The sequence below is a fragment of the Taudactylus pleione genome, unplaced genomic scaffold (genome assembly GCF_031769625.1).
Source record: "Taudactylus pleione unplaced genomic scaffold, aTauple2 ptg000717l, whole genome shotgun sequence".
NCBI lineage: Eukaryota > Metazoa > Chordata > Amphibia > Anura > Myobatrachidae > Taudactylus > Taudactylus pleione.
Window position 1 is genome coordinate 995,966 of NW_028285119.1, and position 19,427 is coordinate 1,015,392.

Sequence of the window (19,427 nt, forward strand, 5' to 3'; positions counted from 1 at the left end):
CAATGACTGAGGAGGACTCGTCCCCATGAGAGGCCTGAACATGAGTAAACAGGCGCCTCACATTTATAGAAGTGGATTTGCCCGGCATAAAGCCAGATTGATCCGAGTGGACCAAAGAGGTGATGACCTGATTTAGTCTTAAAGACAGAATTTTGGCAAGAATTTTTATGTCCGTCGGTATCAGAGAAATACGACGGTACGAGTCCGGGAACCTGGGGTCCTTGTCTGGTTTTAATAATACAATAATTAGGGCCTCTGACATGGATGGTGGAAGAGAATTCAATTCAAAAAGGTCATTATATAGCTCTAATAGTTTAGGGACAAATACTTTTTAGCATGTTTTTTGTAGACCTCTAATGGGATACCATCCGTACCCGGGGCCTTACCCCTAGGGAAGGAATCAATGGCCCCCCTACCTCCTCTGCAGTCAGTGGAGCATCAAGAAAGGCCCTAGCTTCTGAGGAAAGGCTTTGCAACTCAATTGATGTAATATATGCAGGTAACTCTTCCAAATTACTTGACAAATGGGATTTATAGACGTCTTTGTAGAATGATAGGAAAACATTAGCTATACCAGAGATGGACGTGACCACACCGCCATCCCCTCCCACAATCTCTGAAATTGTATTAACAGGTCTGGTGAACTGGACCAATCTTGCTAGATAGCTACCTGGTTTATCAGCATACATGTAATGGGAATTAGCACGAAATTGGAGTTGACGATTAGTTCTATCTGTTAAGTGGGCAGACGAAGCCTCCTGAGCAGCCAACCATTTGATTCTAGAAACATCAAGCCCATCTTGTAAGAATTGCAGTTCAGAATTTCTACAAGTGCATTCCAACTCTACCTCCCTGTCCCTATAATATTTTTTAATTTCGGCAACCCTTTTCAATAAAGTCCCTCTCATGAAAGCTTTAAATGAATCCCAAATCATGTCAGACCTAGCAGACCCTATGTTGTCTCCAAAATAGCCCGACCATAATGCCTCAAGCTCAGACCCGGCCCCCATCTGCATCAACCAAGAGGGATGTAGCTTCCAGAATTTCTGTCCTCTCGGCCCACCTAAATCCAAACTCAGTGTCAAAGGAGAGTGGTCTGACACCCCTCTAGTCATGTATTCAATTTTACCTATCATGGGAACCAGATCGGATGAAACCAGTGCCATATCAATCATTGAAAAAGAGTTATATGAGGAGGAGAAACATGAACATTGGCGTACTGCAGGGTGCTTTTTACGCCAGGCATCAATCCAACCTAAGCCCTCAATAAATCTTGCAAAGCTAGTGTCAGTCAACCCCTGATTAATGGGTGTCTGCCGCCACCTGTCCAAGCACCCGTTGATAATGTTGTTAAAGTCCCCCAGGCATATAACATGAGTACTGAGGGAGTCAGCAATAAATCCAGTAGCCAATTTAAGTATATCATAGTTAAACGGAGAAGGAATATAAACTGCTAACAAGAAAAGCGGTGTAGAATAAATTTTACAGTCTTAAGAATACAAATCTCCCATACATATCAGTTTGGACTCCATTCAGTATAAAAGGCACATTTTTGTTTGAGTACTGATGCCCCCCTAGAGGATGTGGTGTGGGAGGCATGATATGCCTAGCCCACCCAAGGGCGTTTCTAATGATAGGATTCTGCTTCCCACCAAGTGGGTTTTCGTCAGGCAAACAATGGGCCTGATTCAGAGCCACTCGTAAGCGGCAGCTCGTTCGCTCTGAGCGATGTTTGCCCAACTGCGCATGCGTACGGATCGTTATACGCATGCGCGAACTAGTCAGTGCGGCCGAAATTCATGTGCTCGCAAAATAGCGAATGCCTGCTAATTTGAGTGACAGAAAGAGGCGTATGTGGGTGGTAACAGGGGAAGGTGCTTGAAAACGGGGAGTGGAGATCCGATCGCAGGCGTGCTTAAAGGTCAAAACGGGCGTTTTATGGGTGTGCATATTTAAAACAGCAGCGTCATTGACCACGTCACTGGGTTATTATATAGCCAGAACTGCTCGCAAAATTGTGGTAGCAAAAACCAACCACAAGAATAGCGAGCAGTTCATACCCTGTTCGATGTACTCGATTAATCTAATAAATAGCAGACATGACGTAGGATGCGAGCGGCCAGGGGGCGTAGTTTCCTAAAAAACGACCGCAAGTTTTGTACGCTCGTTCAGACCTAGAGGCGTGAACAGACCGCAAAGAGCGAACGGTTCATTTGAATAGCCACCCCTATTTTCTGGACGAGCGAGCGCTAATTGCGTCCGGCTCTGAATCAGGCCCAATATCCGGACAATATTGTTTAAGGAGTCTAAAAATTAATGACCGCTTGATCTTGTCATCAGCACCACGCACATTCCATATCAAAAGATTCAGCATCGACAAAAATGTTAAATGTATTTACCAAAAATACCATGAGGTCCATATCAGACCCTCTATCTAAAATACTTTGATTATACAAAAAGCGATACAATGCAGGCAAAAATAAAAGATACCGTATATAACTAAACATTTTATAACCCCAACAACCTCCCCCCTCCCTGTATACCACCCCAAATGTTGACATACCTAATCCCAAACTAGAACCTAACCTTAGCTACCCACTATGCCGTATAACCCAGCTAAGTGGCGGAGCAAATAGAGATCAAAGCAATGGGGCTCTCCAACATATTTAAAACCAATAGAACATAGTATATAATTTCCCTTGATCCAATACAGTACTATTTAACGTAATATAATCGAATATAAACATATATATGAATCTGAAGAAAGCTGTTGCAACTTACATATATCTATGCAACAGGTAGCGTCATCCGAATAGATACAAAGTAGAAATAACTGTGCACCTACAATATAATAGAGCAAACAGCCTCGCATATAGGAAGAAAAAGTAGCCCGGCTGCGAGCGTTCAAAATTAAACATATCAATCAGGAGCCAACTGTCTGGCGCCCGGTGCCCTGCGATCTAGCCATGCTGCAGCCTCACGAGGGGTAACAAAAAATTTTGATTCTCCATCTGCCACAACCCTCAATTTAGATGGAAACAGCATGGCATACTGTATATTCATTTCATGAAGACTTCTTTTGACAGGTATGAATTTAGCCCTATCTTTCTGCACATCAGCGGCAAAATCTGGAAACACAGATACTTTTACCCTTTATCTTAGCCATGCGGAGCACAGAGTCACGGTCAAAGTAATGCAAGAATTTTGCTATGAAGGTGTGCGAAGGGGCTCCAGGAATCATTGGTCTAGCGGGAACTCTATGCGCCCTTTCCACTGCAAACTGAGTCGAGAAGGAATCCCGACCAAACGTATCCACAAGCCATTTTTCCAAAAAGGCCTCAGGGGACGACCCTTCCTCCTTTTCTGGCAAGCCAACAAAGCGAACGTTATTGCGTCTCAGCCGGCCCTCTATATCGGCCATTTTATGCTGCATAGAAGAGAGTTGGGAGGTCAGGGCGGCTACTTGCGTTTTCAAAGGAGCTTGTACATCCTCCAAAGTGTAGATGCGAGTTTCAGCTTCCCCAACTCTCTCACGGACTCATTGCAAATCCTGGCGTACAAAGGACAAATTAGACTGTACTTTCCCTCATTTTAAATTAGTTTAATGCAAATAACACTTCTGGATGTTCATGCGTCTGGTCCACCTCTTTGAAGGGAAAATCTCTATGTACATGTGAAAAGAAACCAAGATTATTAGCAGAAAGATGCAGACATACAGAGTTTTAGAATGAGAATGTTCTTCTAGGGTACTCTAAAACATAAAACACATAAAGTAGAAGTAAAATGCTGGATAGACTGCAATTGTTTTATAAGTAAATTCACCAACACAAAACCAAGACAGTTGACATGCCATAATAGAGGACACATTTTTAAAGGACATATTGCCTACTAGCTATTATAGGGGGAAAAGTGTTAGCCAGCATTGTAAAACACACACCATTCTGATTTTTATTATTTTAAATGTAGTTGTACTTTATTGATGTTGATGGCACAAGATCTATAAAATGAAGAGTTTTAGCAGCATAGCAGTCTGTATAATAATTTCTCATTCAGGGTCCATAGGGCTCCACAGGGAGACAATGGTTTGTAGGGGGTACTTTGAGGACCGGACACCAACAGCAAAGCTTTTTTCAATCCCAGGATGCTCTGGTCCTTTCCCCTATACCCCATCCACAGCCTGAAGGCAACTCAGTTTCGTTGGTGCCCGGCATGAACTGGATCACCGTTAGAACAGTGGGGCTGCTATTAAGCAGCCCAAGCTTTATTTTTATGATTTATTTTTATTTTATGTTTATCATAATAGAGCAAGCAGCGCTAGACAGTCATCTGGACGTCTGCACTGCTGCTCCATCACCCCTCCGAGGCGGCGCGACTCCAGCTCTCGGTTAGGTTCTCTCAGTGGGGCTCCGGAGGGACCTCAGACTACAACCGGGACTTAAGGGGACAGGTAAGGCAGGTCTATGCGCAGTCTTACTTCCGGTCTCAGGAGATAGACCGGAGACGCTGATGTGGACACCGGTTCGTCCGGGACTCCACTAGACCACCAGGGTATAATATACTGGTGCAGGGGTCAGCTAAGGCCAGGGATCCGGTGGTTTATGTCAGCATCTCCCTACGACCCCCTCCCCCAGCTCAGGGTGCCATTCCACTGAGGTCTTGCCGACCCTGAGCTGCTCCTTCCGCACCCTCCGCCCCCTCATAGACTAACGGTAGCCATTTTCTGCATCAGTCTCCGGGAACGCTGAGTCCGGTCCCCCTGTTTACCTCTCCCAGGAGCCAGGTTATACAGCGCTATTTTCTACCAGCCACTGCGATCTGTGTAGTTGAATTTAGTGCTCACTGCAGTTATATTGTATGCTCTGCATTGTATGTGACTTGTGCTAGCGCTGCTGTCTGTTAATTTTTTCTTCAACGGTCAGTTTATACCTTTCCCTTTCTTTCATTATAACCCTGGAATACTGAGGTATAAGGGGGTTCATTGTACCTCACATCTACCTATATTTGTGAGGGCTATCACATACTGTATATCTGTGTTGTGCACTACTTTGTGCCATATTGTACATATATCTGGGTTGCTCACTGCACTGTGCCAGATTGTGTGCTACAATTATCCTTGCAGCTATGTCTAGCAAAAGCAAGATTAACAAGCAATCTGCTGTTCCCACTGTGGTGTCTTGCAAGTCCTGTTTAACAGGCTTAGCTTCAGATGGTTTCATTCAAGAGGGTCTATATGCAGCTTGTTATGTGGCAGTGGATTCCCACGTGACACGCCTAGTCAAGAACGCTACCTTACCTATTCCCATTGCAACCTCCTTAAAGGAGACTACGGATAGAAGGATGGAAGCTTGCCTGAAGTCTATATACTCTCTTACAGGAGCTATTACTCGACCTACCAGGTCCAGGGAACAGCTGTCCTACATATCTCACATTAGAGATGCAGCCTCCTATTTAGGAGAGGCGGCTTTGGATACTTAGCTTCCAATACATCTGCTACTTCTGTGGTAGCCCGCCGTATTGTTTGGCTTCACTCATGGAAAGTAGATTCAGACTTTAAAAAGGCTTTGGAGTCTCTGTCTTATTCTGGGGAGATCCTGTTTGGCCCATAATTGGACAAGATTAGGACTACCATCCTTTTGGTTCTTTCATCCCCAAGGAAAAGCTAAAGGTCAGTCCTTTCCACTGCAGTCGGCATCCATTAAAACCTCCAAGCCTAGGACCAAACAGACCTGGGCTACAAGACGTCCACCTACCAAATCTGAGGACAAGCCATCAGCTTGGCGGGGCAGGCCTCTCCCTGGGGGCTCCCAGGTTGTTGATCCTATGATTAAGCAGTTGTAGCAAAACGCGCGTCAGGAGACACGCGGTGCACACGGTCCCGTGTGTATCATTTTTATATGTGTTATATGTTTGTGTTTGTGTAACCACCATGAAATAAGGATACTGAGAATGAAGGGTGTCTGTTAGACAGGGGGATTACATGATTGGGAGCAGAGGACGGAGTATGCATAATAAAGTGCAACATTGTATTTGACATGTTGCAATACAAGATGCAGTGAGACACGTGGAACTCTGTCAATATAGTACAAACCCACAAATCACAATCAGACTCGCCCGGAGCTTGTCACTGACTAAGGATATTAGTCTAATGACAAATGTATTTATATTTAATAAATAAGAGATCTATGAAGGATAAAAACATTGATCTCTGATACGTATTACAAATATTCATCATAAGCTGTTGAATTAGACGGCATGTGCATAAAATATATCATATTAAATATATGGTTATTTATTGCTGAGGTCATGTGAACATGCTTAGCCTATAGGATTGAACATACCTAATAAAGTGTAATACTATATTTGAACTTTGTCAATGTTATATAAACTTGGGAACCACCCAAAGATATTTATGATATTGGTTCTTTATACATTATAACATCTATCATAAGCCGCTGATTTCAGACGGCACTTGAAGGAATATTAAGACACTTCCCTTTATTATTAGGATCATGTGGATGTATTTGGTTTAATCATGTCACATGATAGATGATTAATATATCAGTGGGTGTTTTTCAATCCAGACACTTTTGCAAGAGGTGACTTAATTCCGGGATAATTAGGAGTTCACCTATGGATATTCAGTAGTGGCAGTCTATTATTATCTTTATTAATACTATATACCTGATCATTCAGGCATTTAGGAGGTTGTGATTATGAATTTTATTCACATTCCATCTAAAATAATTTTCTTCATGATTATAAAGGCATATGAGACTCATGGACCCTTGAGACATTATCCAATTTATCATGAAGATTAGTGAATAATGGTTATGTCCCCTAAGTTACAGACACCTAGATATATGACCATTTGGAGGTAGTATAACAGCATTAAATACACAGTACAATTTGGTTGCAACACAATTTTATTAATATGATTTTTGTTTTTGTATTGTAATATTATATTTCGCGGACTACTTTTTATTTATTAATAATACCAATAAAAGTTATATTTTAATAATTGCATGACAATTCCTTAACTCGATTAATATTATTAATATCGATTGATACAGTTTTTTGAGTCCGTGAGTGCCCCACAGAGGAATTATCTTTTTCTCTTTGGTTTGGCCCATAATTGGACAAGATTGTGACTACCATCCTTTCGGTTCTTTCATCCCCAAGGAAAAGCTAAAGGTCAGTCCTTTCCACTGCAGTCGGCATCCATTAAAACCTCCAAGCCTAGGACCAAACCGACCTGGGCTACAAGACGTCCACCTACCAAATCTGAGGACAAGCCATCAGCCTGGCGGGCAGGCCTCTCCCTGGGGGCAGGCCTCTCCCTGGGTGGACTTCTTCAGTTCACCCAGTTCTGGCGTCAGACCACCTCAGATGCATGGGTAAGAGAAGTGGTATCCCACGGATATGCCCTCTCTTTCCTGAGGCAGCCCCTCCAGCAGTTCTTTTGCACAGGACCTCCAACGGACCCAAGCAAAGCCCTGCTCCTCCAGAAGGCCATTCAGTCCTTACTGCTCTCATGGTAATAATTCTGGTCCCATCATCACAGGGAGGGAAGGGCTATTAATCTACCCTTTTCTTGGTTCAAAAGCCCAACTGGTCTCTTCGGCCTATCCTCAAGTGTCTGAATACATTTATCAGGGTGCCCATGTTTTGTATGGAAACCCTACACTCTATTGTCCTGGCTATGGAGCCTGGGGACTTTATGGTGTCTCTGGACATTCAGGACGCTTACCTACATGTACCTATAGCACCTTCTCATCAGCAGTATCTCCAGGTTTGCTGTCCTACAGCAACATTACCAATTTCAAGCACTGCCTTTTGGGCTTTCTACAGCTCCTCGGGTCTTTACCAAGATCATGGCAATTATGGCGGCCTATCTTCGTCGTCAAGGTATCAGACAGCTCCCATACTTGGATGATCTCTTCCTCTTAGCAAGCTCTCCAGAAATTCTTCACCTTCATCTACAAGTAAACATTGGCTTACTACAAATGCACAGTTGGCTGATCAACTGTAAAAAAAAATCTTCCCTGACCCCTTCTCAAAGAATGGTACATCTGGGAGCCTTCCTTGACTCAGAGAATCTTCCTACCAGCAGACAGAATCTCTTTATTACAGCTCAGCATGCGCAGATTACTCCACAGTCGCCGATTGTCAATTCACTCTGCAATGCAGACTTTGGGATCCATGGTGTCCACCTTCAACATGGTGGAATTCACTCAGTTTCACTCCAGGCCCCTACAACACCTGATCCTCTCAAGAGTTTTGCCTGTCCCTATCCTAGTGGCTACAGATGTCCCACTTAAACAAGGGTTGCCTCCTTTAGATTCCGGACTGGGCATTCCATGCCATGGACGCATGTCTCCGAGGGTGAGGCGCAGTGACCAGCCAGCACTCCTTCCAAGGACGCTGGACTATAGCCAAGGCGATCTTACCAATCAACGTCCTGGAACTCCGTACCATTTACAAAGCTCTCACTCTGGCTCAGGATATTCTTCAGGGCAAGCCAGTACAAATACAGTCCGACAACACCACGGCAGTGGCCTACCTCAATCACCAAGGAGGCACTCGAAGTTGGTCAGCAATGGCAGAAGTGTCCCGCATTCTCACATGGGCCCGAACGCCATCTCCGCATTGTTCATCCCGAGGATTCTCAATTAGGAGGTGGATTTCCTCAGCCGTCACAATGTGCATGTTAGGGGGTGGTCTCTCAATCCAGAAGTCTTTCAGCTCCTTTGGACAAATGGGGTCTACCAGACGTGCACCTCATGGCCTCATGACACAACCACAATCTTCCTGTGTACGGGGCCAGGACAAGGGACCCTGACGCAGCCTTTGTGGACGTATTATCTGTGAAGTGGATCTTCCATTTGGCGTACCTCTTTCCTCCAGTCTCCCTTCTGCCTCGAGTTCTTTGGAAGTTCAAGCAAGAAGGGGGCATAGTCCTGTTGGTAGCTCTGGCTTGGCTCAGATGCCATTGGTACTCCGATCTTCAAAGTCTCTCCATAGACGTTCCTCTCCAACGTCCTGTACGACCAGACCTGTTGTCTCGGGGTCCCTGTCTACATCCGGATCAAGCCCAAGCCCGTCTGTCTTTAACGGCTTGGCTCTTGAGACATCCCTCCTAAGGTCTAAAGGGTTTTCTAACTCTGTGGTCCAGACCATGCTCAGAGCGCATAAACCAGCCTCTGCCAGGATTTACCACTGGGTGTGGCATACATATTTCCAGTGGTGTGTTACTAGAAACTATGACCCTCAGGTTTTTAGGTTTTCTAGAATCCTTGCCTTTCTTGAAGCTGGATTGGATCTCAGAATCCGCCTAACCTCTCTGAAAGTGCACGTCTCTGCTCTGTCAATCTGGTTCCAGTGCAGAATTGCTCCTCTACCTGACGTCCACACCTTCCTGCAAGGTGCTCTATGAATACAACCTCCCTTTATCCTTCCTGTGGCTCCATGGGATTTGTCAGTGGTTCTCCATGCACTTCAAGAACCTCCATTTGAACCCCTGGATTCAGTAGATGTTAAATGGCTCACAAAGACTGTTTCTTCTGCAATAGTATCTGCCCGTAGGGTATCGGATTTAGGGGCACTTTCCTGTCGTTCACCATTTCTTATCTTTTATCTGGACAGGGCTGTTCTTCGAACATGCCCTGGCTTCCTTCCCAAGGTGGTCTCTCGTTTCCACCTCAATGAGGAAATTTGTGGTTCCGGCCTTTCAATTAACAGACCTCTCGGCAGGTGAGGCCTCTTTGGATGTGGTCCGTGCTCTGAGCCATAAGGAAATCGGTCTCCCTCTTTGTCCTATATGGATTCCACAAGAAGGGATGGCCAGTTAATAAACAGACTCTGGCCAGATAGCTTTGCATGACTATCTCACAGGCTTACACTCAGACTGGCCTTCCTTTGCCGGCTACAGTACCTCGTGGGCAGCCCACCATGGCGCTTCCGCCGAACAACTATGCAAGGCGACCACGTGGTCTGCTTTCTTAGGTTCTATGCCTTTTGATACATTGCCTCTCAGGATGCTTCCTTCAGGCAACGAGTTCTCCTCAGTGCTCTGGGCGTCCCAGTCCTTGAACCAACTGTATTGGGACATCACCATTGTCTCCCTGTGGAGCCCTATGGACCCTGAACAAGAAAAGAGTTATGGTAAAACTTACCCTTGTTGACTCTTTCTTCGAAGTCCATAGGATCCATTGGGCACCCGCCCTGACCCAATTGGCTTCTATGGGTTTCTTCGCTTGGTCACTTGTTTCCTTCTCTGTGTGAGAGTTTGATTCTTCAGTGTACCAGTCTTCCTTCTCTACTATCCTGCTCCTGCCTTGGGCTTGTTAACAAAACTGAGTTGCCTTCAGGTATAGGGGGAAGGAACGGAGCAACCTGGGATTGAATAAAGCTTTGCTGTTGGTGTCCGGTCCTCCAAGTACCACCTACACCCCGTTGTCTCCCTGTGGACCCTATGGACTTCAAAGAATGTGAGTTAACAAGGGTAAGTTTACCATAACTCCTTTTTGCACATGGTATAAAATTGATTACTCTTTTAATGTTGTAGACTGCGTTAATAACACAGAATTGGGCAATCATCATAATCTGTTAATATTCTTTATAAGCTATAGTTGAAATGCAAAGCTAAGTGGGTTAAATGAGGAGTGTTCCTTGAAGCCATTATTAAATAATAATTATGTCTTAACACTGGTTAAAGACGTTCCCTGTACTACTTAAATCACCTTGACCTACATTAATATGACATTTAGTGCTACAGACTTTTACCACCTGGAATGGGCATGTTGTTTGGGAGGTTTATCAGTGTTATTGTGAGGCACTTATATCATTTATTCATATTATAAAAGGATAGAAAGAAGAAAAAGCAACAGCAATTCAAGGATAATCCATTAAACTTTTTTGCTGTTCATAGTTCTATAATCTTTCCTGTTTGTTCTACAATCAGAGTGTATCAAAAATGGGTCTCAATGGTAGGGTTGAAGGAATAATCTAACTGTGGTCTTATAAGCTGTCTGGCAATCCCTGATTTGGTCCTGACTAGCTCAGAGCCTATGACTGCATCACCCTAACTGGTACTATATTAGCGTCATGACTGTGTTAGCGCGAATCCCCAAGTCCTGATGTAGTGAGGGCAGGGCGAAATATAATTCAATGAATATTCTATCGCTCCACCCGTTATACCTTACACTTCTCTACTGCCACCACCCATGGTAAATACAAGAATGGGCCACAGGTGTGCTAACACAATTGCGTGGGCTCAGTGACACAAACTACCACTCAGTTAGTTGGTCTCTCCCTGCTTCTAGCAATAAATAATTGTTATAGTGTAACCTTAGAGATCTAATAGGTTCTTCAAAGACTGGGTTCTGGAGCATATATAAAAATAGAATTATAAAGGAAAACTTTATATACAAAAGAAAGTACAATGCTTAGTTACATAAATTTTATATTAATAAAAAGGGTTACAGATTACATAGACAAACTTGGGTTTCAATTTCAAAATAAAAACTTTTACATGCGGCTTATTCTGGGCCGGGGGCCATGAGAGGAATGCAGGTCCAGGCTTCAACTTACAATTGATTCCCCAAGTCTGGGACAGAGCAAAATATCTTTTATCAGCTTTTCCCATCCCTATAATGAGATCATGACCAAGTCTCTGATGACTGGTTGGCTTGTTAATTAACCCAGGGTCCATGCCAGGACTGCCTTCATACTTTTAACCTAAGTACAAATAACTACATAATTCCCCTGTGTAAATAGCTACATGAAATCCTTCTCGTTCATATTTTAATTCATATCTGAAATAAATACTGTTCCTCACATGCCTTAGAATAACATTGGTACACCTCTCAAACCAATTCCCGGCCCAGCTGATAAAAAAAAACAGTAGCAATAGGTCTCTTGTGTAAAGAATTCCTAACATCTGTCTATATGTCCTATGGACAAAATATTAGGGTATTAAATGAAACGGTCAGTTGTACAGTACACACTGTATACATTGATATGTTTTTGTGATCACTGATTATTTTGTCCTTCAGTATATCAGTTCTATAACCTTTAACCGGTGCTGATTATATATTGCAGTGTATAGATGTGCCCACATACACCTAACCTCTAATATGTGCTATTTGGCGCGCTAAAGACCTTGCAACTAAGCCACAACGTTCATCCCATGAACGTTTTATAGCGATTTTGCATCTTAGTCGCATCACTAATATTTGAATCTATTTGCCTCTTAAGTCCTATCTGACTGAGTTGGCTCAGTGGAAATTTGTGGAGAAGGCAGAGTGATGGGCAAGGTACATCTATTTGGAAGTACACTATGCAACCATTTATAAAAGCTGCTAGTGAACAAGAGCCCACTGCAAATGTAATCATTTGTACAATATGACAGTCTGCAGATCTTCTTGTACTGTGTTTGGATCAACATTTTATTAGTTATATCAATGTTATACTATCAAGCTACAAAGCAAAAAAAACTGCTATTATCTCTAGAGATGTCTATGTAATAATATATTGTGGTTTCTATTCCAGTTGATAAATGGAAAAAGTCACATGCGTGTGCTGCACTGGGAATCCCAACATGTGTTGGCTTTGGAGTCCATGAGAACTACAGGTACTAATAAAAGCAGCTGGGCTTGTGGGGTGCTGAGGAGGGACCCAGATAGCTGACTGTAATGGGTTTGGATCCGCACACCGGCAACGGCAGGCAGTCACTTGCTGCTATTCAGAGACAGCCATCATTCTCATGTGGAGCAGAGCATAGCTTGCGGACCGGCAGCTAATCAGCAGCGGCTGCAAGCTCTAATTGGCCCGCAACCGGCACCACATTAGAATGGCAGTGGCGCTGTATTTCTCAGGGGCTGCAGACGGCTGCCTGCAAAGTGTCAATGTGGGGGTGCATCTCTGAATCCTGCGGACAAGGTGAGAGGCTTCGGGCGGGGGGGGGGGCGGCATAATTGTGTAAGGGGCATTACTGAGGCATAACCTGTAAGAGACATTAAGGTGGCATAATGTGTAAGGGGCATTACTGTGTGGCATAATGTATGGTAAGGAGCATTACTCTGTGGTATAATGTGTGGTAATGTGTGGCTAGGGGCATTACTATGTGGCATAATGTGTGGCTAGGGGCATTACTGTGTGGCATAATGTGTGGCTAGGGGCATTACTATGTGGCATAATGTGTTAAAAGGGGCATTACTGTGTGGCATAATGTGTTAAAAGGGGCATTACTATGTGGCATAATGTGTTAAAAGGGGCATTTACTGTGTGGCATAGTGTGTTAAAAGGGGCATTACTGTGTGGCATAATGTGTTATAAGGGGCATTACTGTGACCACGCAACCCTTTTGGGTTGTTTTTTGGGGGGGAGGAGACAGGGGAGCCAAATTACTGCCTTGCCCCGGGTGACACAAATCCTAGTTGCCTGATAAAAGCAAGCCTTTTGTGAGCCTTAAAAAGTAATACAAAATAATTAACACAATTGGGAAGCACAATTGTGTAGCATAGCCCTTTTATTCACTGTCATGTCCCTGTTCATGTATCACCTAGAAGTGCAATATGTATAGCAAACACTGCTCAGGTTTGAAGACAGTTTTTGAGGCATACATGAGATGTTTATGAAATCGACTGTGTATATTGATTGCCGTGTATCTTCTTCAAGATTCATAGCATAATAGGCAATTCTTGACATGATGTGCAACTGCAATAAAACCATCTTGTTAAATTCTTTAAGAAATACAGTACATGTATTTTTCTTCTTCGGGTTCCATAGGGTCCACAGGAATCACCTAGGGATATATAATTGGACAGCGTCCATTGCACCAAACAGCAAAGCTTTGGAGCTCCCAGCATGCACTTGTCCTCCTCCCTATATACCCAGCCGCAGGCATTCAGTTTTTTTGTTTGGTGCGCGGCAAGAAGCACCTGTTATAACAGCGGTACTGCTAGGCAGTCCTAAGCTTTTTTTATTTTATGGTTTACCTTAAGTTTGAAAATCTTCAGAGTTTAGCGGTACTAGCGCCAGTAATGACTCTCTACTGTGGCTCCGTCTACCTCCGCCGACGCCGAAACACCAGTATCGCTGTAAGCCCTGAGGTTCTCAGCAGGCTTCAGCGCGGCTCGGCTGGTGGCCGTAAGACGCTGAGGTCCGGGACTATGGTCGGGTAAACGGAAATGTCAGGTAAGGATTCCTCCCGGGGAATCATGCGCAAATCAGTCCCTAGCCTCTGGTGTTGAGACACGCCCAAGGCTGCTGCGGATGAAAGATGCTCTGCGATTCCCCACTAAGGCGGCCGGGGCCTAATCATCTATTGCCGGGGAGGGGTGGTAAGACGCACTAGAGCACACTAGTCAACGTCTTAATACCTTGTAGTGCAGGATACCCGGAAGTCAAAATCACAGCTTAGGGGAGATTAGCCGTTCCTCCACCCAGACGCCAACCTCCGGGCAAGATTTTCGCGTCTGGTATAAATGACCACCTCGTGTGTGAGACGTGCGCAGTTTATCGTCTGTCCACGGCTGTAGCAGTTGGTCTCAGAGGTTTGGTCGGTCTCGCTATATACCTCTCCTTTGGGTTTGGTATATAGCATACTCTATATCCTACCATCCCCCTCCGGGGGCCGGTTTAGTTGATTGAGTCTACATGGCTGTAGCAATTGCGCATCTTTTTGCATTGAATGTGACTGTGTGCCAGCTGCTGTATGTACACGGTCTATGTTTTCTGAGACTGTCAGATACTGCTATCACTGTGTTTCTCCTTGTCCCTCTGATGGTGGGGTGTGTCACTGATAGTATAAGTCACATTGCATTTAGACCTGCATATCTTACATATCTTGTATATCTTGTACATTTTATTATGTCAGAATATAAGGATGTGAGTCCTCCGGTGCTGATATCCTGTAAGTCCCGTGCCGCAGCCTGTCTGAGTAGGATGTGAATCTGAATGGCTTCTGTAAAAACTGTAGCAAACAGGAACCTGGTACATCTGGTACTGGTACACCTGCATCAGCACCCGGGGCCTTCATGGATGGCCGTGACGCCGGAAGTATTGTCCTATTTGATAGGCAGGGCCACGGAGGCATTGCCTCCAGCTGCAGGGGTGCCTCAGGCTATGGGGTTCCCGTAGTATGTTCTTCCTATGTGTTTACCCCCCGCAAATCCCTGTTGGGATATGGCTGCTCACTACCGTCTTCAGCCTCTCCGCAGGTGGAAAGACCGGTGGTAGTAAGGAAGAGGGGGCATAAAAGTCACCATGTGTTGCCTCAGGAGTCGGAATCAACCTTCTCATCGGATGAGGATTCTCAGACTTCTGAGTCGGTCTCAGTAAATGAGGACCACCAATCTTTGGTGGATGTTCCCTCTTTGGTAAGGGCGGTGAGGTTGGTCCTCAATATTCACAAGGAGGAGGTCACACCAGCATCTAAGGAGGTGGTCTTTAGACGTCAGGCAGTGGCTAAAGACTATTTCCCACACTCGGGACAGTTGACAAATTTCATGTCTGAGGTATGGGAAACTCCTAGCAAGCTTTGTTCGCTCACTAGGAAGGTAACCTCTAGGTACCCATTAGCGCCAGGAGCGTGTAGTAAATGGGAGATTTCCCCCACAGTAGACACTTATATCACTAGATTGATTAGGAGTGCTACATTGCCTATTCCGGCAGCATCTGCCTTGAAGGAGGGTACGGATAAGAAACTGGATAGTTATCTTAAAATAATGTTTTTGTTGCCAGGAGCCATCACCAGATCAGCTATGGCTGTAGCCTGGGTGGCAAAAGCGATGGAAGATTGGACTAGGTCTCTGGCGGAGACTATAGTCGACCTGACGAGAGCAGAAGTTCCTTCTGGATCAGGTACAGGAGGCGGCTGTATACTTGGGGGAAGCAGATACTGACGCAGGCATAATGGCATCTAGGGTCTCGGCTAACTCTGTGGCAGCCCGGAGAATCCTATGGTTAAGGTCCTGGAAGGCAGACCCAGGGTCTAAGAAGGCTCTAGAGTCCTTACCTTTCACAGGCATGGTGTTGTTTGGACCAGGATTGGATGATATTATGACTTCATCTCCAAAGTCTGCAGAATTACCATCCACATCTACTTCTAGAAGACAGTTATCATCCCGGTGCTTTTGTTTCGAAATTAGACAAAGAAACAGCCCTCGGCCAGACAGGGTCAGTCTCATAGCGGGCCACCCAGAAGGACTTGGTCAGGCAAGCGCCCGGCTTCCAAGCCAGACTGTAAGCCTACGTTCTGATGGGGCAGGCCTCCCCCTGGAGGATGTCAGGGTTGGAGGTCAACTTTTACAGTTCGCCCAGGCCTGGTGGCAGACAACTAATGATTCCTGGGTACGGGAACTGGTTGCTCATGGCTATGTCATAACTTTTCGAAAGCATCCCCCTCAGAGGTTTGTGGTCACAAATCTTCCTGGGGACCCGGTCAGAGTTTCTGCCTACCAGGAATCTGTGGTGACCCTCCTGAATTCAGGAGTTATAGTCCCAGTCCCTGTGACGCAACAGGGAAGGGGTTACTACTCAAATTTGTTTTTGATCCAAAAATCCAATGGGTCGCACCGACCTATCTTAAATCTAAAATCTTTCAACAGGTTTGTCAAAGTACCAAAGTTTTGGATGGAGACTCTACGATCAATCATGCTGGCAATGTACCCGGGAGACTTCATTGTGTCGCTGGACATTCAGAATACATATCTGCATGTTCCGATTGCAGAATCCCACCAGAGGTTTCTCAGGTTTGCAGTGGGTCAGCAACATTTTCAGTTCCAGGCTCTACCCTTCGGTCTGGCCACAGCCCCTCGGGTATTTACAAAGATAATGGCAGTTATGACGGCCTCTCTCAGGCGACGGGGTCAGGATACTGCCATATCTAGATGACCTCCTGATATTGGCCCAGTCTCAGGAGATATTGCAATGTCATCTCTGAATGACTATTGGTTGCTTGCAGGAGCACCGACCCAGCGAACCGTACACCTGGGGGCACTGCGACAGAGGATCTTTCTGCCCGAGGACAAGATTATGGCACTACAGTCTCGCATGCACAGTTTATTGTGCAAGCAAGTAGTATCAGTCTACTTTGCTATGCAGATACTGGGCTCCATGGTAGCCACGTTCGACATGGTGGCTTGTGCTCCGTTCCACTCCAGAGCCCTACAGTAGTTGATCCTGGCTCAGTGGGATGGTCAGCATCATCAGATAAAACGTCAGATGATTCGTGTCTCCCCAGAGGTTCGCCTCCCCCTAGCCTGGTGGCTGGAGATGACTCACTTAGACAAGGGTCGCCTTGGTTTTCTCCAGGCTGAATTAGACTTAGGTCTTCGTCTGGCTACCTTGAGAGTCCAAGTTTCAGCTTTGACGGTTTGGTTTCAGCGCAATATTGCTCCTCTGGCAGATGTTAGAACATTCATGCATCGGGTACTGCGACTGCATCCTTCATTCCTCCCACCGGTAGCAGTGAGATTTGCCTTTGGTTCGCACTGCAGGCGCATCTCTTTGAACCCTTGGATAAGGTGGACTTGAGATGGCTGACGGCGAAGACACTTGTTCTGCTAGCTGTCTCTTCAGCTCGCAGAGTATCTGATCTGGCAGCTTTGTCATGTTGTTCTCCATATCTGGTATTTCATCAGAATAGAGCGGTCCTCCGTACCAAGGCGGGCTACCTTACAAAAGTGGTTTCCCGCTTCCATTTTAATGAGGAAATTGTAGTCCCGGCCTTTGAGGCTTCAGACCTGTCTACAGGTGAAGCTTCCCTTGATGTGGTTCGAGCTCTCAAGATCTATGTGGATCGGACAAGACTATCAGAAATACAGATTCTCTATTTGTGTTATATGGATTCCACAAAAGAGGTTGGCCAGCAAACAAACAAACTTTGTCTTGCTGGCTCCGTATGACCATCTCCCAGGTCTATACTCAAGCTAATCTTCCTGTTCCGAACAAGGTGACAGCCCATTCCACTCGGTCTGTCAGACCATCGTGGGCGGTAAGACACGGTGCCTCTGCTGAACAGCTTTGCAAGGCAGCCACCTGGTCTTCCGTGAGTATGTTCATAAAGGTCTATGCTTTGATACATATACCTCTCAGGATGCTTCCTTTGGGCGGTGGATTCTCCTAACTTCTCAGGAGCGTCCCCATCCCTAAGGGAACTGCATTAGGACGTCCCTAGGTACTTCCTGTGGACCCTATGGAATCCGAAGAAGAAATACAGAATTATGGTATAACATACCTTTTGATAATTCTTTTTCTTCGAGGTCCATAGGGCACCTACCCTGACACGCCTGGCCTCAGATGAACCTGTACTTAAAGCTTTATTTCACAGATTCCCTCTTCGCTTGTTGAGTGTTTTCTGGTGAAATGTTTCTTCCTTCTCCATTCTCCGTCTATTCCCGCGAGGCTTAGTCACGAACTGAACACCTGTGGCTGGGGGCTGGATAGATAGGAAGGAGGAGGACCAGTGCATGCTGGGAGCTCCAAAGCTTTGTTGTTTGGTGCAGTGGACACTGTCCAACTATATATACCTAGGTAATTCCTGTGGACCCTATGGACCTTGAAGAAAAATAATTATCAAAATATATGTTATACCATAATTCTGTATATTATGGGCATTACCGTGACACTGCGTTTGAGATTTCTGCCTCACAGCTCTTGGCCATGGGTCAGTTTCTGACCAAGGCCATATATGTGTGGAGTTTGCATGTTCTCTCCATGTTTATGATGGGTTTCTCCGAGTGCTGAGATTTCACCACATACAGTATATGTTTGTGATTCTGAAGTTGTAAACAATATAGATTGTAAACTCCACTGGGGAATGGACGGATTTGTTTTATTATATATTCTCTGTAAAGCACTGCATAATAGGCAGGCTCTATATAGATAAATATATAAATATCATTGCCAAATTGCACATAGCAAAAAGAACAAAGTTCAACTCTGATGCCGGGTACAAATGCCGGATCGGACTACATTGTCCATATCAGACAGTGTGTACCCGCAGGTTGGCGGTCCGGGAGGAACATTTTCTTTTTCAGGTATTGTCATTAGGGCATCGGGCAGTGTGTACCCACATGGCTCTTGCTGTCGCTCCCGGCATCGGCATACCCTTGCCGATGGCGGCACCCTGCATAGACCGGAGGCTTATGGTAGGCTTTGGGAGGGGAGGGTTAGGCACTAAGGGGAGGGTTATGGGTTATGGTTAGCGATAATGCTAACTGTTTTATTAGAACCTTGCATAGGCTTACTAACCCCCATTCCCAGGGGTGTGGTGGCTAGACGCCTTCCCAGAACCTTCATGTTACATGTGATCTGTCTTGAAGGTTTCGGGCAAAGTTCCAGCATTACTGTGTGCAGCCATCGTTCTCTCCACGGTTCTTCATTACTCATATCTACATGATGGCTGCAAAAACAAGGAAGAA

The 19,427-nt window shown here is 45.2% G+C and overlaps 1 protein-coding gene across 2 annotated transcripts in view; it reads left to right on the forward strand.

Moving 5' to 3' along the window:
• The window catches only part of VRK3 (VRK serine/threonine kinase 3), a 165,257-nt gene that overhangs the window by 71,586 nt on the left and 74,244 nt on the right, over positions 1-19,427 (forward strand). For both annotated transcript variants that reach the window (XM_088456776.1, XM_088456775.1), the window contains one exon: positions 12,550-12,631. In XM_088456776.1, coding sequence (XP_088312902.1) covers positions 12,550-12,631 — 82 coding nt within the window. The remainder of the gene's footprint in view (positions 1-12,549; positions 12,632-19,427) is intronic.